The 23,620-nt window shown below is 43.8% G+C and overlaps 1 protein-coding gene across 3 annotated transcripts; it reads left to right on the top strand.

Moving 5' to 3' along the window:
- Positions 1-667: 667 nt before the first annotated feature.
- On the top strand, positions 668-13,161 carry ZNF436 (zinc finger protein 436). Of its 3 annotated transcripts, none has more exons than XM_049878237.1 (4): positions 668-1,168; positions 2,459-2,555; positions 3,336-3,462; positions 5,951-13,161. In XM_049878237.1, the coding sequence occupies exons 2-4, from the start codon at positions 2,523-2,525 to the stop codon at positions 7,201-7,203; spliced, it is 1,413 nt and encodes a 470-aa protein (XP_049734194.1). In that variant the 5' UTR covers positions 668-1,168; positions 2,459-2,522; the 3' UTR covers positions 7,204-13,161. The 3 variants fall into 3 exon arrangements, with proteins under 3 accessions (XP_049734194.1, XP_049734197.1, XP_049734195.1); XM_049878238.1 differs by lacking the exon at positions 668-1,168 and adding an exon at positions 1,993-2,103; XM_049878240.1 differs by lacking the exon at positions 2,459-2,555.
- The last annotated feature ends 10,459 nt before the right edge of the window (positions 13,162-23,620 follow it).

Genomic DNA, 23,620 nt, shown 5'->3' with positions numbered 1-23,620 from the left:
ATGCCTCCTTCTCAGGAAGGCAGGATTAATCGTCATAACAGCTATCATCAGTGCTCATTCTTTGTGTAGTGCTTTAAGTCATCTCACTCAGTCTTCACCATCACTGTAGATGTGATTATTCCCATTTCACAGAAAAGGAAATGGGCCTGGAGAGATTAAATAACTTTCCAAAAGGATACACAATCTGGATTCCAACCCAGGTCTCTCTGACCTTGAGGCCTCCAGGGATACTGTCTCTTGGGGACCTTCCCGTGCTCCATTATTGTGGTGCCCAGATCAAATTTAGATGGGGAGGATAGCACAATTTCTTGGCATCTAAAGGATTTCTAGTCCATCACTTGGGGGGAGAAATGTGGAAGAGGTGTGGGAGTGGGGGATTCTGTCTCATGTTTGGGTAGGGTCCTAGTTCTTTTTAGACACTTGAGTAATTTAACCATAAATAACTGGGCACTGGGAACAGGACACTCACTAATAAAAGCATGGCCTGGAGTCATGTTTGAAAAAAAAAAAATTAAGTCACTCAGTGGGTGAATGTATCTGCAAAACAAAAGAAAAGCCCCTTTCCCAGCCCAGGCAGAGAAGTCTCCTGTACAGTTAGAAGACAACAGGCTTCCGGGCACGTAGCCAAGGTTCTGGGGATATTTATAACTTGAAGAGGGTGGGAGTCCCTAATAAGCTGCTATATTCTTTTTCCATCACTTCCCTCTCCAAGGCTACAGCGAGCTCGGAGCTCTTCCCCACGGCAGAATGCCTGCTTGCCCTACTGCTCAGCCTCCATTGTCTAATTCCCTCATCTTTGCTACAGAAAGGGAAGGCTGCAAGTCTTTCCGTTCGGAGGGACCTTAGCTGTTGGTGGTGTTTCTTGGCCAGCTGCTGTGGTCTCAGGGATCTGCCTATGAGCCTGTGGTTTCTCTGTGCTGCCTCGGAGTTCGAGGTCTCGGGAATCTGTGATTCTTTGAGAACAGCCTACGACCCCTGGGCTTTGCCTGCCAATCGACGGATTCGCGATCTACCAGCGGATCTGACATCCCCGGGATCAGCCGGTGATTTCTAGTATCTCTCCGAACGTCTGAGATCTCAGAGAACTCTGCCTGCAGCTCTGGGTTCTATCTGAGGCTTCTTGGATCTTGCAGCCAGGGATCTACTGGATCTTTTGGGGGCCCAGGAGGTAAGTCTGTTCATTTCCAACTCGGGTTTTCGGCTTTCCACCTTCAGCCGGACAGGACTGTTAATACCCACCAGTCTCAGGCTCTCAGAGGCCCTTCTGTGCTGGGGGCCGCCAGAAACAATTTTAGCAGACAAACCCCAAGGGAGGATAAGGATGGCCCTTCCCTGCCCTGGGCTCTGGCTCTCTCCTCTCTGCATACCTCTCCTACCCTCCCGCTACTCCCGGCTTCTGGGTCCCCTCAGGGTTTTCACTCTCCCTCCTCTGGGCACGACTCTGGCCGTCCCTCAAAGGGGCGCCCTCCTCAGATGGACGCGGTTAGCCGTCCTGACAGGGTTAACAGCGATGGGGCCGGGGCACTGTCAGGCCTAAACGCCGGCTGTCCGAGTCAGCCGGACCCTTGGTAGGGCCAGTCGGGAGTTGTAGTCTGCACAGCAGGGTGCCGATGCCGCAGGCGCTGCCGGGAGATGTAGTCGTAGGCGGGGCTCAAAGTTCCAGCGCTGCTGCCGAGTCGCCCCCGGGGAGTGGGCGGCTGCTGCTTCCCTGTCACGCCTGGGTTGTCAAATCAAGGTCAATCCCAGCAGAGCTCAACTCCGGCCGGCGCCTAAATGGGGTCGGATGTCGCGGTTAAGGTCCGACTCAAAAGAAGCTTCTAGGGACGTGAGGAGAGGGAGGGCAGCTTCCTCGGCTGAATCGAACTGGGGGTCTCCAAGAGAAGAAAGCGAAAGATACTCCGCCCTGGCTAGGAGGACACACTGCTTTCTTCACCCTTTTGTTCTTTTCCCTCCCCGGCTTTTGGCCTCTGACTGTCCTTTGTACGCCCGAATGGAACTCCAAGTCCCGGCAGGCCACGGGAGCAGGCGCAGGCGTGATACTCGTGCTCGGCCACGCCCCAGGAGGCGGGCCTAGTGGCCGGTAGCTAATTGGCAGAACGTTATGTGAGCATCGCTCTTTGATTGGCTGGTCCAGCTGCCGGAAAGGGCCCGGCCTCGGGATGGAAGAGCTGAGGCGTTCTGTGGGTTGGGCTAAGAGCCTCCTCCCTGAGACAGAAGCGGCGTGACCCCTGGCCCGGGAGGGACCGAGCTAGGGGGCTGTCCTCCTAAATTCCGACAGTGCCTCCGCCCCGCGGTGGCGGAGACGCAGAGGGCGGGTTTCGCTCAAGGGTCAGGAAGGAGAGTTGACCCAGCCCCGGTGCAGGGCCCTCCCCGCTCGTCTTGCGGCCAGAACTCCAGCCCTGGGGAGTGGGCAGGGCCTGTTTTCCGTGCCTCACGCCCTGCTTTTCCCCTCCTTCAGCGCTGTCTGTTCGCTGCTTTTCCTGCTCTCTCTCCCGGGAGGGAGGCGAACCCTTGCGCCCGAGATGGCAGCCACCCTGCTCATGGCTGGGTCCCAGGTAAGCCGGGGGTGGCTTCGCGGACCCTGCCTCTGCTTACCCACCTCGTCCCGGCGTTTCTGGGCTCTGCAAACCCCTATGGGAAATTTCCTGGTTTTCTGCCTCCAGGGGCCTAGCACCAGACTAGTTTAGCTACAAATAGGCATTTATTGAGTACTTGCTGTGTGCTTTTAAATACTGAGGAAAGGAAAGATGGATGAGACGGGTTCTCTCCACCTGCTCATAGTCTGTAGGGAGAGACACATGCATTCGGTTAACCGTGATACAACGTGGTAAGTGCTCCACTTGCAGTAGGACAAAGTGTTATGGTGTAGGAACCAAGATGTGAGAGTGAGTAATGTTGTCTAAGGGGTCCGAGGGTGGAGCGAAGCGGAGTGGAAGGGGAAGCGGGCATTAACAACAGTTGGCATTGGCGCAGGGTCATTAAGAAAGAGATTCACTAGACTGAGAAAGATATTACAGGAAAAGAGGAAGATCGTGAGTGAAGTTATGGAGCGATGTAAGTGCTAGATGTGTTTTGAGAAAGGTACGGCTAGAGAATAAGGGGTAAGGGGTAGGGTAGGGATGTCAGGCCATGGGACCAGAGCAATCAACTCATAACTGCTTCCCATTTTACTGTACCTCTTTATTGCTTATTTCTTCTTTGGACTCTGTCCGTCAGAATTAATACCTTTTTGCTTGCCTTCTCAACATTTCTAGCCATGTCTCCAATTTCAATAAGAAGAACTAGGACTAACTACCTAGCTACCAAGTAGTAAGGAAGCATTTGTGTAATTTCAGGCACCTGTGACATTTGAAGATATGGCCATGTACCTCACCCGGGAAGAATGGAGACCTCTGGACCCTACACAAAGGGACCTTTACAGGGATGTTATGCAGGAGAACTATGGAAATGTTGTCTCATTAGGTAAGGATTCTACCTTTATTCACCCCCAGAATTTCCAGAGTGTCAAAATGATTTAGCTCTTTCAACACAACCTAGTTGTTTGGTTTTTAAAACACTTAATTGGATTTTGGCTTGGGTTGAGTCCTTAGGCAAATCTTTGAGTGTAGGAACATTCACCAGATCATATTGTTTAAAAAGAATGTTTCTGCACATTTTAAAACTGTTCAGATTTCTTGTGCCCTGAGTCATTTGCCATTCTCCAGCCTGTTTGTACAGATCACTGACCAAACAGGTCTGACATAGTGGTGCTTGCCAGGATATAAATGCCCTGTAAATGGTGCTTTTACTCTGAGGCACTAGGAGATGAGGGGGTTCTAACCCACATTCTTGGGAGGGCAAAAGCCACCTTTTTGTGTTTGTTTTGTCTTCAGCGTTCTAGTTTTGCCTCAGGTCATTTATTATCTGGAATAGTTTCTTGTCTAGAGATGTTTCAGAGTTGATTATAGATTTCAAGTGTGTTGGATGTTATTCCAGGAGAATCTTGAACTAAATGAGATCACAAATTCTATTAGAGAGGGAAGCTAATTTTTTGATGGTCTGCAAACCTGTCTTCTCTGTTAGCTATCCTTTGATCTTGATGTAACTAGAAAGAGCAGTATCTTCTTAAGCTAAACAGTCTTTTGACTCATTTTGTCCCCTGTTAATACTTAAACAGAAGTTAGCAACAGGGTATAGTTCCCTAAGTCATCTGCCACTTATTAGGACTCACTTTTTTTTTGAAATCGTTATGCCCATAGCCCTTTCCAGAACAAAAGCTAACTGAGGGGTTTGCTTTTTAATTCAGGCTCTCTCTGATGTCCCATGTTTCCTGGATGTCTCCTTGAGAAAATCAAACATATATGATCTATCACAGTCTGTCACCCTAATATTCCACCCGGTCCAATAAAAACAAGAAATAAAATCTTAAGGAATTATAAATTTGATTCTAAAGTCCAACCCAGGGACCACTTGTTAAGATAATGGAAGTGCCAAAAAAAACCCAAAAAAACTTCTGTCTCAGTCCTCTAGTGCTGTTATAACAGAAGTACCACAAGTGGTTGGCTTTAACAAAGAGAAGTTTATTTTCTCACAGTAAAGTAGTCTAAAAGTCCAAATTCAGGGCTTCACCTCCAGGGGAAGGCTTTTTCTCTCTGTTGGCCTTCTCATCAGTGTTCCCCTGGACTAGGAGCTTCTCCACGCAGGGACCCCGAGTCCAAAGGACATGCTCTGCTCCCGGCACTGCTTTCTTGGTGGTATGAGGTCCCCAGTCTCTCTGTTCTTTCTTTTCCATCTCAAGAGATTGCCTCAAGACACAATCCAAACATGTAGGTTGAGTCCTGCCTCACTAACACAACTGCCGCCCATCCTCCCTCATTAACATCATAGAGGCAGGATTTACAACATATAGGAAAATCACACAATACTGGGAATCATGGCCCGGCCTAATTGATACACACATTTTTGGGGGGACATAATTCAGTCCATGAGAGCATCTTCCCCAAATAAGTTTGGGAGTGGGTTAATAATGTTTACGGGTTTTCTTTACCTGAGAATTCCTTGAAATCTTTAATGTGCTGTCAGGCATTGTGAATGTCTATGAAGAGGATGTTGTATGTACCTTTAACAAACTAATTTATCCATGGATCCTTTTTCCCTAAAATACCTAGTAACTTCTTCCTGAAGAGTATATTATAAAAAACAATTGGGAAATTCAGTGTCTAGTTGAAAATTCCTAGTGCACAGTGGTTGTATGTTTTGATTTTCATTTGAAGACTGTATACGAAACATACTTAGTCATTGCCAAGAATGTTCTGAGCCAGGCATCTCTTTTGCCTTGTTCAATCCTCCCACCCCTAATTTCATTAAAAAGCCACTGGAAAGTAACAAGTGACATTCAACAGTCACTTTTCCTGTCAACTAACACGTGACATGGAAAGATAAAATTAGCTTTTCTTTATGGTAACTTAGTAGGATCTTAGTAAATATTATATGATGGTAATGATGAAGGCTTGTCATATTAAATATATATATTAGATTTATGAAACATTTTTATTAGAATACACATGTGCGTACATGAAAACATGTAGGCTCTTGGCTTTTAGAGACTCTAATTTAGAGTCTCTGTTTTATTGTCTGTGTCTGGTTGTTTTCTTCTTTCAAAACACCTGTAATCGATACAATTTTCAAAAAAAGGCATTAACTGTAGTGGTACAAAACATGGGCTTCCATCAAACAGGTCTAGGTTTGAATCTTGGCTCTACTGTTTACTGCTGTGTGACCTTAGGCAAGTCACTTCCGTTCTCTGAGTCTTGGATTTCTCATTCATAATGTGGAGATCTTAATGCCTAGGATAGTTGTGATAATGACTGAGGTAATTCATGTAGAAAACTTAGCACAGTGCCTGGTACACAGTAGAAAAAATAATTTTTATGCTTTTACCAGTATTACTGTTATTTACCCTTTATTACAGATTTTGAGATCAGGAATGAGAACGAGGTGAATCCAAAGCAGGAGATTAGTGAAGATGTAGACTTCGGGACCACATCTGAAAGGCCCGTTGGGAATGCTGAGGAAAATCCTGAAATTGAGGAGGCCTTTGAAAGCGGGGATAGGTCGGAAAGACAGTGGGAAGATTTAACAGCAGAAGAGTGGGCGAGCTATCCTCTCCAACAAGTCACTGATTTGCTTGTCCACAAAGAAGTCCACACAGGCATCCGATATCATATATGCTCTCATTGCGGAAAGGCTTTTAGTCAGATCTCAGATCTTAATCGACATCAGAAAACCCACACTGGAGATAGACCCTATAAGTGTTATGAGTGTGGAAAGGGCTTCAGTCGGAGCTCACATCTTATTCAGCATCAACGAACACATACTGGGGAGAGGCCCTATGACTGTAATGAGTGTGGGAAAAGCTTTGGAAGAAGCTCTCACCTCATTCAGCATCAGACAATACACACTGGAGAGAAACCCCACAAATGCAACGAGTGTGGGAAAAGTTTCTGCCGGCTCTCTCACTTAATCCAGCACCAAAGGACCCACAGTGGGGAGAAACCCTATGAGTGTGAGGAGTGTGGGAAAAGCTTCAGCCGGAGCTCTCACCTGGCTCAGCATCAGAGGACCCACACGGGTGAGAAGCCTTATGAGTGTAATGAATGTGGGCGAGGCTTCAGTGAGAGATCGGATCTTATCAAACACTACCGAGTTCACACAGGGGAGAGGCCCTACAAATGTGATGAGTGCGGGAAGAATTTCAGCCAGAACTCTGACCTCGTGCGCCATCGCAGAGCCCACACAGGAGAAAAGCCGTACCATTGTAACGAATGTGGGGAGAATTTCAGCCGCATCTCACACTTGGTTCAGCACCAGAGAACCCACACTGGGGAGAAGCCATATGAATGCAATGCTTGTGGGAAAAGCTTCAGCCGGAGCTCCCACCTCATTACACATCAGAAGATTCACACCGGAGAGAAGCCTTATGAGTGCAATGAATGTTGGCGAAGCTTTGGCGAAAGGTCAGATCTGATTAAACACCAGAGAACCCACACAGGAGAGAAGCCCTATGAGTGTGTGCAGTGTGGAAAAGGTTTCACTCAGAGCTCCAACCTCATCACACATCAGAGAGTTCATACGGGAGAGAAGCCTTATGAATGTACCGAATGTGAGAAAAGTTTCAGCCGTAGCTCAGCTCTTATTAAACATAAGAGAGTTCACACTGACTGAGACCTGTATTTATGATGACTGAGAAATTCAGTTGAAGGTAAAATTTTATTTGATGTCAGTAAGCTCCTACAAGACTGAGCTTTTTTAACCATACTGAATTTTCTAGTTGTGGGCCACAATTTAAAACATCAAAGAAGACAAGCCATTTGAAATTTTGACCCACAGCTTTGGGAATGTAACTGTCTCCCCCTAAGTAGTGATTTTTATTCACTCAATGAATTACTTCATCAACATCAGCCATACAAATGGCTGGAAATCTGGAGACCAGGGGATAAATGCTGGTGAATGCTCAGGCCTGGAAATGGAGTAAATCTTTAAAAGTTACAGCTCCCATCCTTTGGCCCAAAGAACTATGTTAGGGGAAATGTGGGACTGTAATAGGGTGGCCATGTCTGCTTTGGAAAAAGGCAACAGGGATTCTGCCTGAATCGCCACACCTATTTACACACCATAGTAGTTAGGCACATGTATCTTCCCCTCCAGCTTTTTCCTTGAGTTGCTTATGCATTTGTATCTTTCTCTCTTCCCGGGAACAGGATTCTGCACGATGAAGGCAATGATCATAACTTTTCTCCTTTTCATTGTTTCTATTTAAACTTTTGAAAGCGTGAATCTTTATGAGAGCTAACTGAAGATACAGATGGAAAGGAAAAATGAGACACAGGTTTGGGGACCAAGGACCTGTCAATGGTGGTGACTTTAGCAAGAGATGCCCACTTGTTATTGGCATTAATCAGCATTATAACTTTTCTTTGGGGATCGATGTAGAGAACATTGTAGGGAAAATATCTTCAAGGAAAGATAAGACCATGGAGTGATGGTGGAGTGTAAGGAGCAAGTGGAATTGACCAAGGAAGGAAGCACAGAGTCCTTTCCCAAGGAATGCAGGTCATTTCTGTGTTCTTTCCCCTCTACCTGTTAAGATCAGTTCTTCCTACTGCTAACACTAGAATTTGATAAGGGCCATATCTCAGTGTTTATCTTAGCTTACATAAGGGCATGTGTATATACAGTGAAATGTGTATTCCTGTGGTTTTTTCCAGTAGCTGAAACTGCCAATCACACAGATTTAGCATGTTCTTGGATGATACTGATCATATGACAGAACTACAGATATAACTCCAATGTGACAAATGTCCTTTTTCCCCCGCTCTGTATAAAAAAAAAGTCAACACTAGTGTTCTAGTGTGTATTCTCCTATAAGATCTGTCCTTGTACAGAACTAAGCACTTGTTTATATGTATCAGTAATTCTGAAAGCTAATGATCATACGAATAGGTTGATTGTTCTATTCTCAGATTGAATTACCTTCATTGGCAATGAAGAACTCCTTGGCCTAGTCAGATGGAATTAATGAACATAGGTAGGGCTGTATTTCCATCCTCCAAGCCTACAAATGTAAGTGGTTAAAATAAGAGTTGACGTAATGTAAGCCCAGTATTGTCAGTTCTCCTTATCTCAGCCTGAGTTGGAATTAAGAAATATCCCAAATGTTGCTTAGTCAAGCATTTGGGGGCTGGAGTGGGAGGGAATTAGTATGCAGGAGATGAGACTGGAGTAAGGAATATATTTTCTTTTGAGAGTGCCCCAAGTTATTTCTACCATGCTTTATTGTGAATGTTGTAACATTTTAAAAGAATACTTCTTCCATAGCTCTTTGGGACTTGGTGTTAAAGGAGCCGGTGGTCTCTCTTGGGTAGTGTACTATAGTGAGTTATTGTGATCCACGGCTCTGTGGACTGCACGCGTGATTTGCAAATGAGAGAAACGTGAAAGTAACAAAAATGAAGAACCACTCCACCAAGGGGGTTTCTTTTATGTTGCCACTTCTTTTTGAATACAAACCCGGGCAGGGATCATGTCTTTTGTTCTATACAAAATGTCACAGACTGTGGGTATTCATGTTTTATTGTTAAGTGACTTACATGTTCTTGGTGATTGAACTTGAATATGTCTTTTTCTGTATCAGTGTTGCTGATGATTTTCATGACTATTAAAGTTCCCTGTTGCTTCTGTGAGCCACGACTGGCATCAGCTTGGGAGTGGCCTTAGAAGACAGCATCTCCATGACCTAGCCAGATTTCACTTCCTTTTCCTTCCCTGCTGTCCTTGCGCCATCCCTAACTTGTTCCTCCTGCTGCTTTTGGCTTCTTAGAGATGAAGGGCTCAAGAAAAGGCTACTAAGTGCCCCAGCCATCTCTTTACACGTGCACACTCCAGCTGGGACGTTCAAAGGGCGAGGGCCAGACCAACTCTGTCTCCTCTCTTTCTGCCAATTGCTGCCCCTTTGCTGTGTTGAATGAACTTTGTGTAGAAGTTATGCATTGGACTCGCTTTGCTAATGCTTTTTGCCTGCCCTCTGCTCCCAAGTCCCTGGCTGCTTCTGCACATACCCTGAACGCTTTGTGCCTGTTTTCTGTGGTTGTGGAGAGTGAGTGAACAAGTATGTAGAACAGCTTTCCTTATGGCATTGGTTAGTTATCCTAGTGTTTATCAACATCTGTATTATTCTAACAATATCCTAGAATTAAAAGTATAATTTTTAAAATGAAAAAACTTTGATACTCATTTTAGTAATCCAACACTGATTGCTGTAACAGCTCTTCATCAGATTTGTTAAAATTGGATACAACTCTTAATGTTGATGCATTTGTACAGATGTTCCTGTGGGGATTTGGGAGGATAGTGTCTTCACATATTGGTGAGCCTCTGGATATTGTCATACCTTGGGAAGGTGCAAAAACCTGGACAGTTTACTATAAAGGCTATGCTGGTGGCAAGATCTACCTGGAAATATTTGGTATTGGTGACTCATCAGCTCTGGAAAAGAAAAAAAACAACATCCAAATGGAAAAATAAGAGGAGTCCTTGTTGTTTTAAGGAGATACTTTGGGGTATGCCTTAAAAATATTAAAACAGTTTTTACTGAACTAGAATTGGGATTCCTCAGAACAGAGATACTTAGAAACAGTCAAAGGCTTTCTACTCATGACATAGCTGCACAGTCTGCCTAAGGCGGTAATTATATATTAACGGGTGTGGCCACGATTTTCAAAGTACTTACAAGTTAATTTTTTCTTTCAAAACTTTCTTTTTCTAATGGGGGGCCATCTTAGGCAGACGTGAGGAATGGAAATGCATTAAATTGGGAGGGGGTAGGCAGAATACAAATATGGAAGAAAAATTTTAATTAAAATATTGTAGTTGATTTCTGGAAATGAAAGTTAAAGGAAATCTCAGTCCATCCGAAGAAATGTAGCTTCAAAGCCTCCCTCTGAAGCTATTTGATATGTGAGTATTTTACCATTATTATTGAAGCCAATTTCCTCCTGTGTAAACTGTTCCCTAGGAGCTTAGAGGTAGGTTAGAGCTGTGCTTCCAGGCCGTTAGGACACCACTGAATTGATGATTTGCTAAATGGCCCCCTGGTGTTCCAAAAGTTCGTGTTGCTGGCAGAGAAGTTCTTATGCCCTGGGAGAAATGGACTTGACTTCCTCTTTGGTAGCATTCATTAGATACCCACCTCTGCAATGAAGTGGCCGACTTGGCCATGCTTATTCTATAGAAGACTTCAAAGGTTTCAAACAACAGCAACGGTTAAGGTACCAGTGAAAAAGAATTGAGAAAAATTAATAGAAAAAAATCACCCCGTAATGACCTAAAATGGTTTCATGGTAAATCACATCGTATTATCTGTTTTCCCAAATGCTTCATTTTCCATATTTGTATCATTTTCAGCTTCTCCAAAGGCATATTTTCTTTTCCTTCTGGGAGAGATTCGGGCTGATGACACCAAATCTCACTTTGAGTTTCAGACCAGATTCTGTAGCTGCCTTCTGGACATCTCCACTTGGAAATTACCCAAATAATTCAAAGTCCAAACTGAACTTAACCACTTCCACCACCCCACCTCTTTCTCCTGTGTTTCCTAAATCAGTCACTGCCCAGTTATTCAAGCTAGAAAATTGCTTGTCATCCTTGACAACTCCTGTTCCTTCAGCAACCTTCCCCAAATGAATAATGAGTATTAGTTGGATAATTAGTCATCCATTCATGTCCATACCACTTCCCAAATGTTTCTCAAATATGCCTACCTCTTTCTCCACTGCCGCCACTTTCCATGTGACCTTGACTTAGCTTTTCTGTTTCTGGATTCCTCATCTGTAAAATGGAGCGCAATTATATCAATCTCACAGAGTTGCAAAGATTGAATGAACAATTAGGCTCAAAATACTTGCTGCAATTATTCAGACCATCACCAGGCCACATCTTGCTTACTGCAGTAACCTTGTAATGAGTCTCCTTCAGTTTGTTCTCCCTCACTACAGCTTGAGCGATCTTTCTGAAGGGCACATCCCTTTATGCCACTCTTCTGTGTAAAACAGTCTCGAGCTTCCCATTGCCGGCAGCATACAGCGAAACTCCTTCAGTGTACGTATGAGGAGGTCATCTGTAATCTGGCTTCTGCTCCCCTCTCCAGCTTCAGTTCTGTCCACTTTCCCTGCACTTGCAATACTATCCATGGTACACCTCTTGCAGTTTCCAGAATGTTCTGTCATCTCTCTGGGTTCATGCTCTTTTCCTCTGCCTGAAGTATTCTTTCCACTCTTTTTCTGGCCAACTCCTACTCATCCTCAGGTCTCAAGTCTAACTTTTTTTTTGGAAACCTTACCTGACCACAAGACTAGATCAGGTGTTCATTTTCTGTGTTCCCTGAATTTATCCCAAATGAAGTACTTACCCCTGTTTTGTTTGCCTATTGACTTTTCAGTCTCCTCCGTAAGACTTTAACATCCTTGAAGAAGTCGCTGTGTCTTGCTCACCGTTTTCATCTGCAGCCCCTGATGAATGTCTTAACTAAAGTAGGTAGGCAGCAAATATTTCTTGAGTAAACGAGAGGAAGATATCTATGATTTTCCTTCCCTTTTGCAGGGCTGTTGATTTTATTTCTAATTCATCACCACACAAGCCTCTCATAAAAGAATTGTAGGAACCGTCTTATTAGCACATCTGGGTAAGCCATATGCACAAGGAAAAAGGTTCCCACATGGCAATCTTAACACATCTAAGACCCTTCCCAGGTAAAGCCGGGATAAAGACCTGCCCCTGGCTGCTCCTGGACTTAATAGTGAGTCCTTGTCATCTTTGGAGGGTTATCTAGGAACAGGCTCTTTCCATGGCAACTTTGGAGACATGTTGCAAGACAGGCTACAGTACAGGCAGCTTGGCTGTAGGTTTGGCATTTGGTTCATCTGAATTCTCCAAGCCTAGAACATAGTCCTTAATGTTTTGGGGAGGGCCTGGGTTCCTTTGAGAATCTAATGAAATTTTTAGATCTTTTGCGTTCTGTTATTGAGTTTTGAGAGTTCTTTTTATGTTTTGGATACAAGACCTTTATGAGATACAGGATTTACAAGTATTTTTCCCAGTCTGGGTTGTCTTTATTCCTTTAAGAGTGTCTCTCAAAGAATCAAAATTTTAAATTTTAATGGAGTCCAGATTTCTGATAGAATTTTTACCCAAGTTTTTATATAGAATTGACTTGACGGCAATGGGTTTTTGGTTTTATATATATATAAATTGAGGTGGATTGACACAGTGGCTCCAACAATGAGCTCAAGCATAACAACGATTGTAACGACGGCTCAGGACCGGGCAGTGTTTCGTTCTGTTGTGCATAGGGTCGCTATAAGTTGGAACCGACTCGACGGCACCTAACAACATGTAAATTGATTTATGCAGCAAGAGCTCTCTCATAGTAAACACACCAAATGTCTAAATGAGACCACTAATACTCATGAACCGTATAATATTTATGTTCCAGATACAGCGTGGCACAAAGTTAAAGTTGGTAAAGAAACAACTGTGTCTTTAGCTTATTTTTCAGATGTTCCTCACTTAGGTTGGAAACATTTCATTCATTTGATTATTTTGATTTATTGCTATTAGCACTATAGCAAATTTCAGGGCATATTAAAATAATTGATTAATTATAAGTCTGAAGTATTTAAATATTAACAAACAAAATATTTGGAAATCTGTATTAGTCTATTTCTTTGAGTCTTTTTGAAAATGAAGACTTTTTTTTTTTCCAGTTCTGGAGATCCAGTTTTTGGGCTAGTCATGGATTGCCCAAGGAAACAAAGATTTCAAATATGCCAGCCTTCTTCCTAAAGGGATCTTTCTTTTTTCACCTGACCATCATTGGGAACTATGAGAATTTTACAACTTTGTCAACGTTCACTTCCGAGGAAAGGATTTATGACGCTAGGAATGGAAAAACCATGGGAGCGATGGTTCACTCCTTGACTTTGCAGGAGCAAGTATTTCAGGATAAAAATGTCAAGAACACTTGTGATTGCTCTTTTGCCTTGATGGCTGATTGTCCAAGCCTTAGGCAACATAACCATATGATCCTTGTGGTGGCCTCCCTTCTCTGCCCACACCCACCTACCTCTCAGAGGGAGGAGCAGCCGCAAACATTCTGACTTCTCCCTTTTCCGCCTTGCAGGTGTCAGTATTTTAATAATATTTTTTGGTAAAATATATTCTCTGTTTAGAATTATTACATTATTCAGTTAGGTGTATATTTAAGGCAGTCTTGATAATTACTCTAAATTTTACTGCTTAGTATATTTTACATTTATTTTACTAGCAGTTTCTCATTTAAATGGCACTTTGCATAATTTTCTAGTATTTCTTGAATTAGCTGTTTTTCCATTTCATGTCAACTTGTTTTGGTTTGCAACTCACAAATTTAGAATTGCAATACCTGTGAAATAATGCTACTCTAAGGTTGGTACCGAAGTCCACGTTTTAGCGAAAACAGCTTATTACAAAGTTTTATTTTGCAACGACCGGGCTTTCAAAGATAGGCTTTGAAATATACCCACCTTAACATTAGTTCTGTTTAGTAGATTTCCTGAGCAGTTTTATCACAACCTGACAGTACTTTCAATTGCTTAATGAAAATATCATCCTGAACATGCCAGGGTTACCTCAAATCTGACATTCCGACACTGAATTTGATTTCTTCGCTGCTAAAAACTGCTCTTCATCACGTCTGCTGTCTCTCTGAATAACACAGTCATTCAGGTCACCTAGGCTTGAAAGGATTGCTCCATTTCCCCTATATTTAATCAATTATCAAGCCTTGTTAATGCTACTTGATTCTGTCTGGAAAATGTCATGAAAATCTATCTTCTTTCTATTCACTTTACCTCTCTCCAATTCAGGCCTTTGTCATCTCCTTTTGGGAATATAATACTGTACTAGTTTCCTGTACCCTATGAGCTCAAGCTTAGCAACAATTGTGAGAATGGCACAGGACCGGGCAGTGTGTCTGGTGTACATAGGGGTCGCGATGAGAGGGAACCAACTTGACAGCACCTAACAATAATAACCTAACCTTGCCCTATCCCTTTAACGTGATGCCATACAAATTGTATTTTCTAAAATATGTATTTGAGGATATAACAAGCCATTTAAAACCCTTCACAGTTTCTATATTGTTTAAAGGATAAAGACTGAACTTGTTCACAGTGTTGCTCTATCTACTTCTTTCAGGCTTATCTTACCCACTCTGTGGCCCTCCTTTCAGAGTTTGCTGACACTAGATTACTCAAATTCCCTTCACCTCATCATGTGGTGTAACTTTTCAACACCTTTAACCATGCTTTCTCTTCTTCATGTAATGCCTTTCCCGCCATTATTTTGCTTTGTCTAAACAGATAATCTTAAGAAGCCACTTACCCGTTAATTTCTCTGTGATGTCCTGTTTCCAGAGGCAGAATTAACCATTCCCTTAGAATTTTTTTTAGCACTTTGCACATCATCATACTTCATTATAGCTAACTATATGCGTTACTTCATCAGATTATAGAATTTTAAAACAACAATAACAACGCTTAGCACTTATGGACTGCTCTTGGCATTTTAAAAACTTCACAGATAATAACTTATTTACTCCTCATAACAGTCTTCAAGGAATAGGGCAATTACCGTTTCTATTGTTCAAATGAGAAGAGTATTTTATTCAGCTTATTTGTCTTCTGAAACTCAGTGTCTATATTGGCACTAAACATAAACCAAAAACCAGAACCAAACCCATTGCCGTTGAGTTGATTCAACTAATAGCGACCCTATAGGACAGACTAGAATTGCCCTATAGGATTTCCAAGGCTGTAATCTTTACAGAAGCAGACTGCCACATCTTTGTCCCATGGAGTGGCTGGTAGGTTTGAACTGCCGACCTTTTGGTTAGCAGTCAAGTGCTTAACCATTGCACCATCACCAGACTCCTCTCTCACTAGACATAATAGTGTCATAAAAAATAGTAGTATTCATTATATCTTTAAGGTTTCTTTTTCTTAATCCCTGCATTGATAGCTCTTGAAGTATAAAACTTAAATCTTCGGTTTTTAGACAAGGAAGAAGCATGCCCTGGACTTCACTCTTGTTTGGTTATATCTACTCTTTATTGGAGTTTGCGTTTTACCCGAGGTAGTACTGCCATTAACTAGGGCAAGACCGTCTCTATGGGCTCTAATCTTTAGAGGGCCTTGATCTGGCCCTCCTCAAGCCATGCCTTTCCCTGTAGGGCCCAGGGAATGTGTCCACCCAGAGCCCGCACGCCTATATCATACACTCCAGGTATCCAGGATCCTAACATTATTTGCTCAAACAGCCCACTTCCAGGCCTCTTTCCCAGGTTCATTCTCTTGAGGGAAGATCAAGCTGCCTGTGGTATCCCTAGGCATTAGATTGGGGAGGGGCGTGTGGACAAAAGTTAGACCTGCAGATTGGGCAACCATACGGGTGTGCGGATCCTCCTGGAATGACACAGAGCCAGAATGGGAAATGAAGGCAGCGGGCCTCAGGACAGGGACCTCCATTTTATACAGTTGCTCCAGTCCTGATGCCAGGTATGCTATCAAACATTTCCGTGAATGGTTTATGATAAGGAGTCAGAATACATGAAATCCAGATTTCTAGGGCGAGTGATTTGGTGAATGGATGAGTATGATATGAATGGAAACAGAGCACCCAAAAAGGAGGACACTGGGGTGGAGATAAAGATTACAAGTTAATTAAGTCATTGGACAAAAACTTGTTGAGCACCAGCTTATGTGCCTGGCACAAGGGTGAACAAAACAAGGACTCCGCTCTCGAATTTATATTCTGGTGAGAGAGGTGAACATAAAGACACATATAATGCCAGGTGGCTACAAGTGCAATAAAGGAAAATAAAGCAATGTAAGAGGAGTAAGGGGGACTGCTATTTTAGTGTGGATGGTCAGGGGCAGCCCCTCTAAAGAGCTGACATTCCAGCAGAGGCCTGAATGAAGTGAGGGGCTAAGTCATAAGGGTATCTGTGGGAAATCATTCTAGGCAGCCTGAACAGCAAATGTAAAGGTGCTGGGGCAGCAATTGGCATGCTAGAGGAACGACCACCAGGAGCTGGAACACAGTGAGGAAGAGGGCAAGTGGTGGGAGATAAAAATCATCTCCAGAGACTAGTTGTTGATTTTGAGGAACCTGTTACATGCAAACATACTTTCATCTACTCAGCAGGCTGTTGGAAATATGAGGCTAAAGCTCAGGACCAAAGGTGGGTTGTAGATAAGGTGTAATCACTAGTACAGAGATGGTAGTTGTGAAAACCATGCAAGTGAATGAGATGATCCTGATGGAATGTTGGGAACAGTACCAAGAATGGAATCCTGGAACACCAACAGTTAACAGATGGGCAGAGGAGAGGACCTAGAAGGAAGTATTACAGAGCCCAGAGGTGAACCAGGGGAGGAGAGTCATAAGGCCAAGGATGTGGCATATTGCAAGATGTCCAAATCCAATAAAGATGTCTACTAAGGTACTGTATTTGAAACTTCTGTAAATGGAAAAGCTCTATGTAAGTAGAAGTTTTGATCATTATTGTTGCTAATAATAACTAGAGAGCCTAATATGGATATTTTTACTTAAAGAGTAATGAGAACTTAGCTATATACATATAAAACAAAACAAAAAAACCAAACCTGTTGCCGTCAAGTCGATTCTGACTCAGAGCGACTGCCCCATAGGGTTTCCAAAGAATGTCTGTTGTATTCAAACTGCTGACCTCTTGGTTAGCAGCCATAGTTCTCAACCATTGTGCTACCAGGGCTCCAGTTATATACATATGGCCCATTTATAGCCAATTCATCAATTTTCAAAACAAAACCCACATAAGTTATACTGAAAATGCTATCATTGCCATATGGCACCACACTGATGTTGGGAGGAGGATGTATAATCTCTGTTGAGATGTTTATTTGTGGAATGTGTATTTAACTTGTATATTTGAATATGGGTAATAATACTTAGATTCTACTGTATTTTAGTTAAAAGCTTACAGTAACATTTCCATAAAAGATTTCTGGGTAGATTTTCTGCCTGGATATAGGAAAGCCTTAAAATAATGAGAAAAATCAATGGACCAAGTGTTACCTACAGAAGTCTCCTAGAAGCTGACTTCTGGGGTTTAGGTGGCAACCACTGCTGATACCCTGTGCCTATCTCTTTAAAACAGCTGCAGACAACTGGACTAAACCAAAAGCAAAGAAGCTGCCTGAATAAACTGAACACTTTGAAGGCCAGTGTAGCAGGGGTGGGGGTTTGGGGACCATGGTTTCAGAGGACATCTAGATCAATTGACATAATAAAATCTATTAAGAAAACATTCTGCATCCCACTTTGGAGGGTGGCGTCTGGGGTCTTAAACGCTATCAAGCGGCCATCTAAGATGCATCAATTGGTCTCAACCTACCTGGAGCAAAGGAGAATGAAGAACACCAAAGACACAAGGTAATTATGACCCCAAGAGACAGAAAGGACCACATAAACCAGAGACCACATCACCTTGAGACCAGAAAGACTAGATGGTGCCCAGCTACAACCGATTACTGCCCTGACAGGGAACACAACAGAGAACCCCTCAGGGAGCAGGAGAGCAGTGGGATGCAGACCTCAAATTCTTGTAAAAAGACCAGACTTAATGGTCTGACTGAGACCAGAAAGACCCCAGAGGTCATGGTCCCCAGACCTTCTGCTAGCCCAAGACAGGAACCATTCCCAAAGCCAACTCTTCAGACAGGGATTGGACTGGACTATGGGATAGAAAATGATACTGGTGAGGAGTGAGCTTCTTGGATCAAGTAGACACAAGAGACTATGTGGGCAGTTCCTGTCTGGAGTGGAGATGAGAGGGCAGAGGGGGTCAGAACCTGGCTGAATGGACAGAAAAATAGTGGAGAGAAGGAGTGTGCTGTCTTATTAGGGGTAGAGCAGCTAGGAGTATTGCAGCAAGGTGTATATAAATTTTTGTATGAGAGACTGACTTGATTTGTAAACTTTCACTTAAAGCACAATAAAAATTAAGAAAAAAAAAACAGCTGCAGAGTTCAGTGTTGGAGTGGATGCATCAAAATACTGGTATTAACAGGGAATTCTGCTGTTGCCAAGTAGAAGAGCTGTGTGTTAAATTCTTCCACAATACCGAATATTCATTCACTCTTAATTTGGATTTAGCAATTCTAACTGGCCTTAAACTGGTTTTAAAGTGTTGAAAAGCAAAGATTTCACCTTGAACACTAAAGTGCGCCTGACCGAAGCCATGGTACTTTCAATTGAATCATATGCATGTAAAAGCTGGACAGTGAATAAGGAAGACCGAAGAAGAACTGATGCCTTTGAATTGTGGTGTTGGTGAAGTATACTGAATATACCATGGACTGCCAAAAGAACAAACAAATCTGTCTTGGAAGAAATACAACCAGAGTGCTCCTTAGAAGCAAGGATGTTGAGACTATGTCTTACATACTTTAGACATGTTGTCAGGAGAAATCAGTCCCTGGAGGACATCATGCTTGGTAGAGGGTCAGCAGAAAAGAAGACCTTCAATGAGATGGATTGACAGAGTGGCTGCAACAATGGGCTCAAGCATAACGAATATAAGGATGGCACAGGACTGGGCAGTGTTTCATTCTGTGGTACGTAGTGTCGCTATGAGTCGGAACCGACTTGATGGCACGCAATGACAACAACAAACTGGCCTTAAAAAGTTGATTCTTGTTTTCTTGAGTTGATTAGGGGAATGAACGGTTGGAAAGGAGAGCTCACTTTGCTGTATTTATTATTTGCTCTATTTTTTCACTTTTTCCTTATTCTCTCAACAGAACCAAAGGAGAACAGGAGGCTCGTGAAAAAGTAAATTAAGGGCAAAAAGTTTCAAAATCAGAGACTACCAGCACCAGGTGTGGGAATGTGAAGGCTTATAAAGACAGACATTTAACCTTACTGATTTTGATTTGAAGGAACCCTGGTAGCACAGTGGTTAACGCTTGGCTGCCAACTGAAAGGTCGGCAGTTCAAACCCACCAGCGGATCTGTGGGAGAAAGATGTGGCAGTCTGTTCTCGTAAAGATTGCAGCCTTGGAAACCCTATGGGGTAGTTCTATCCTGTCCTTTAGGGTTGCTGTGAGTCAGAATTGATGGCAACAGGTTTGGTGTTTTGTTTTTTTTTTTTTGATTCAACTCTTCTGACTGTGTGTCATAGGGGTTAAGAGAATGGAATTTGTAGTTAGATGTGAGTTTGGCACTTTATTTTTTAAAAGAAACATAATCCTAGGAGGTAGAAATGAAAGACAAAACCTTCAGCTCTAGTCAGTTGTTAGCACAGGGCTTGACTGGAGCGCCACCATTTCGGAAAGTACTTTAAAATAATAAAAATTACTAAAGTTTGATGAAGAAAGTAAGTAGCTCCATTTGACAAGAGGAGAGAAATGTTGAGGTAGAACTGAAGTTTTAAAGTAAAGCTGGGTAGGGGATTTGGCACCTAAATATCTGTGGGTGTAAAAATGGTGTAGGGATAGCGTCTGATTTCCTCTAACTTCACAAGGGGGAAGGAGAATCAAGATCAACAGCCCAAGGCTGATTCCCATGAGGCAGAGGTCAGACATTCCTCCTCTCTCCGCCTTCTTTACAAATTCTGATGCCAACATTCCTCCCACAACACTCTACGTCTCTGCTGCGTTTGATAATTCCTTGCAATGGCCACACAGACCTCACAGACCATACTCACAGTTACGAGGTTTATTTGGGAAGTAACAGGTTACAATTAGGGTTCAGGAACACTCAGGATACAGTTCTTCCATCAGGACAGCCTCTTCTCAGCCATGTTGCAGGCAGGTCTCTCACTGTCCCTCAGCCCCTAGATCTGGCCTCTGCCCTGCTCAGGCAAGTGTTACAAAGCTGTTTTAGTTCTGCCATTAAGTGCCCTGAGGCACCCCACTCAGCCAGCAAACCTCTGCCCAAAGGTGCTCAGCTCTCACTCCGTAAGCCTGGAAGCCCACAGTGCTGTCTCCTGCAGTTCTCCTGGTTCTGCTGCCTTTCACCATCTCCAGTGTTACAGCCCTCCGTCTCTGTCCTGGCTCTCCTGCCACTGCTGCCTCTCTGTCTTCTGTGTTAGAGCTCCTCTCTCTCTCTCTCTCTCTTCTTGTGTCTCCCTAGCGGGAAGGCAAAACTGACCAATCCCCTTGTTAGGGTTCCATATACCTTATTTGCATGGTCCCCCTAAGGGTCCATGCACATTATTTGCATTATTAGCAAGCTGTCCAATCCCCTTGGTGGGCCACAAGCACCTTATTTGCATAGTCCCACCCAATCATTTGATGGAAGTTACAAAACCGTGGCAAGAAAGGCTATATAAAAACAGTCCATTGCACCACAGTGGGACAAAGAACTAAGTCTGGCTTTTTGTATCTGGTTCATGAAAATAGTCCGAGCAATTAAGGTACCTTTTGTCTTTATAGCTAGGCCATACTTTACAAACAAAAAAAAGCATTGCTGTCCTGACTCACATTGACCCTATAGGTCAGAGTACAACTGCCCCATAGAGTTTCCAAGGCTGTAATCTTTACAGAAGCAGACTGCCACATCTTTCTCTCTCAGAGTGGCTGGTGGGTTTGAACAGCTGACCTTTCAATTAGATCCTAATGCTTAACCACTGTGCCACCAGGGCTCCTTTACATAAGAAAAAACAAACCTATTGCCATTGAGTTGATGCTGACTCATAGTGACCCTACAGGACAGAGTAGAACTGCACCACAGGGTTACCAAGGCGTGGCTGGTGGATTTGCACTGTCAACCTTTTGGTTAGCAGTTGAGCTCTTAACCACTGTGCCACCAGGGCTCCCTAAGCCATACTTAAACGTACGTAAATGATTGGGAGAAGTACAGCCAGAATGCTCCTTAGAAGCAACGATGGCAAGACTTCATCTCACGTACTTTGGACATTTCCCTCAAATTCTGTTATCAGGAGGGACCAGTCCCTGGGGAAGGACATCATGCTTGGTAAAGTAGAGTCAGCAAAAGAGAGGAATACCCTCAATGAGATGGATTGACACAGTGGCTGCAACAATGGGCTCAAGCATAGCAACAACCACTGTGAGGATGGACAACGACCGGGTGGTGTTTTGTTCTGTTGTAACTGACTCCATGGCACCTAACCACAACCTTTAATACAAAGGTCCCCAAGTGGCTCAAATGGTTTGTGCTAGACTGCTAACTTAAAAGTTGTCAGTCTGAACCCATTCAGCAGTACTGTGGAAGGAAAGGCTTGGCAATCAACCTTCCAGGTGATTCTAACTTACTGCACTTACTGCCGAGAAAACCCTATGAAGTGGTTCTACTCTGTAACACATGGGATCTCCATGAGTTGCAATCAACTTGTGGACAACTAAAAACTCTTAACACAATGATATGGTGCAAAAGTTAGCCCTTGAGCCAGAGACTAAAATATGTGAAGCTCATAGTGTTTAAAAGAGCCTTAGTGGCACAGTAATTAGTTGCTGGGTTGCTAAGTGAAAGGTTGGTGGTTTGAACCCACCAGCTGCTCTGCAGGAGAAAGATGTGGCAGTCTGCTTCCATAAAGATTATAAACTCGGAAACCCTATGGGGCAGTTCTGCTCTGTCCTATAGGGTCACTAGGAGTCTGAATTGACTTGAGGGCAAAGTTCAAGCTTCATAGACCCTCACTTTTACAAACATGCACTTCCAAGACTCCTCCTAAACTTGCCATTTTATATTATTTTTCTTTAAGACCCTAACATTTGTATACGTCTTATGCCCCATAACACAAAAACCGCAGCATTTAGCTCGGTACTGAGCACATATTAGGTTTTCAATCATTAATTTTTGATTGATAGGTTCTGGGAAATTTAAACGATCCTCGAGTTTATGAGGCAATTCTGCTGACCACTGCTTTATCTCCTCCACTCCTTAAGAGAAATGGGGCCTTAGAAGTTGGGATAGGCAAGGAAGGAAGGTCTAATCCCACAGAAGTAAGCTTGGAGGGTTTCTGTGGAACAAGACAAGATTAGACTGAAGGTGAGGGCAAGAACCAAGCGGTAGGGGTGGAGGGTGAGAAATAGTTTTAGGAATAACGGTAATAAGACTCCATTGGCACCGCTCCTCCGGCTTCGTAGATGCATATATCTGCCTTATCTACTTTATGGATATTAATTAGCTCCAGACCCCGTGGGAAAAATGTTTCTGGTCTATCTTTTGTGCTTGATACTGTCATGCCTTTAACTGTTGTTGTTGTTGTTAGGTGCCGATGAGTCGATTCTGACTCATAGCGACCCTACGCACAACAGAAGGAAACACTCCCCGTGTTTTAGCTATTTCTCTCAAATTCTGAGCTGCCACCAATGATAAGAAGGGAGCCAAGGAGGCAAAGAGCCAGTTTTCTGATCATTACAGGGGATGATTTTCTATAAAAAATTCTCTTTCAAAATGACGAGCCTAATCACCCTTAAATTGTGTTCTAACTAGAGCCAAAAAGATGACCTAGACAGATGCCCGAACGCGTGGCGATGGGCGTGTCTGGGGCGAACGCCGGCAACAGCGCGAGGATTAGGGAGCGATGCGACGCCGGCGAAAGGGCGGGAGAGCCACAGCCGAGCGAGGCCGGCGCGGACGGTAGGGGGCGGGGTTCCGGAGGCGGCCACGCGGCGCGGGGCCTAGATTTTCGGCGTCTCCTCGGCGGCAGACGAAGGAGGAGGAGCCTCCGCCATCCAGGGCCCGGTGCTTCGCAGCCTCGCCGCCACCAGGGGCTTCCACTATAGACCCCTTTGTGTGCCTGCCCCCGCCCCGGAGGCGCCCCAGCCACCGGCGCTGAGTACCGCCATTGGCTTAGCCGACGACTCCACTGATTGGCTTTCGAGTCGTCCGGCTGAGGTCCTCTTCTCCTCGCTGCTATTGGTCGCCTGAGTTGCCTCTCAGGCAGCCGCGCGATGTGATTGCCTAGCAGCTCGGAGTCCCTGGAAGCAGTTCCGGGAAACCCCGCGTGCTGCCGGGATCGCGTCTCTGTCCATGAGGG

Source organism: Elephas maximus, chromosome 3 (assembly GCF_024166365.1).
Source record: "Elephas maximus indicus isolate mEleMax1 chromosome 3, mEleMax1 primary haplotype, whole genome shotgun sequence".
Lineage (NCBI taxonomy): Eukaryota > Metazoa > Chordata > Mammalia > Proboscidea > Elephantidae > Elephas > Elephas maximus.
This window is presented reverse-complemented; position numbering and strand designations above follow the sequence as displayed.

What these genes read in the sequence shown, in the direction of transcription:
- ZNF436 (XM_049878237.1), top strand. Translation starts at nt 2,523, where the DNA reads ATGGCAGCCACCCTGCTCATGGCTGGGTCCCAG. An exon ending in TGCTCATGGCTGGGTCCCAG is followed by an intron (nt 2,556 to 3,335) that starts GTAAGCCGGGGG and finishes GTGTAATTTCAG; the next exon opens with GCACCTGTGACATTTGAAGA. An exon ending in TGGAAATGTTGTCTCATTAG is followed by an intron (nt 3,463 to 5,950) that starts GTAAGGATTCTA and finishes CCTTTATTACAG; the next exon opens with ATTTTGAGATCAGGAATGAG.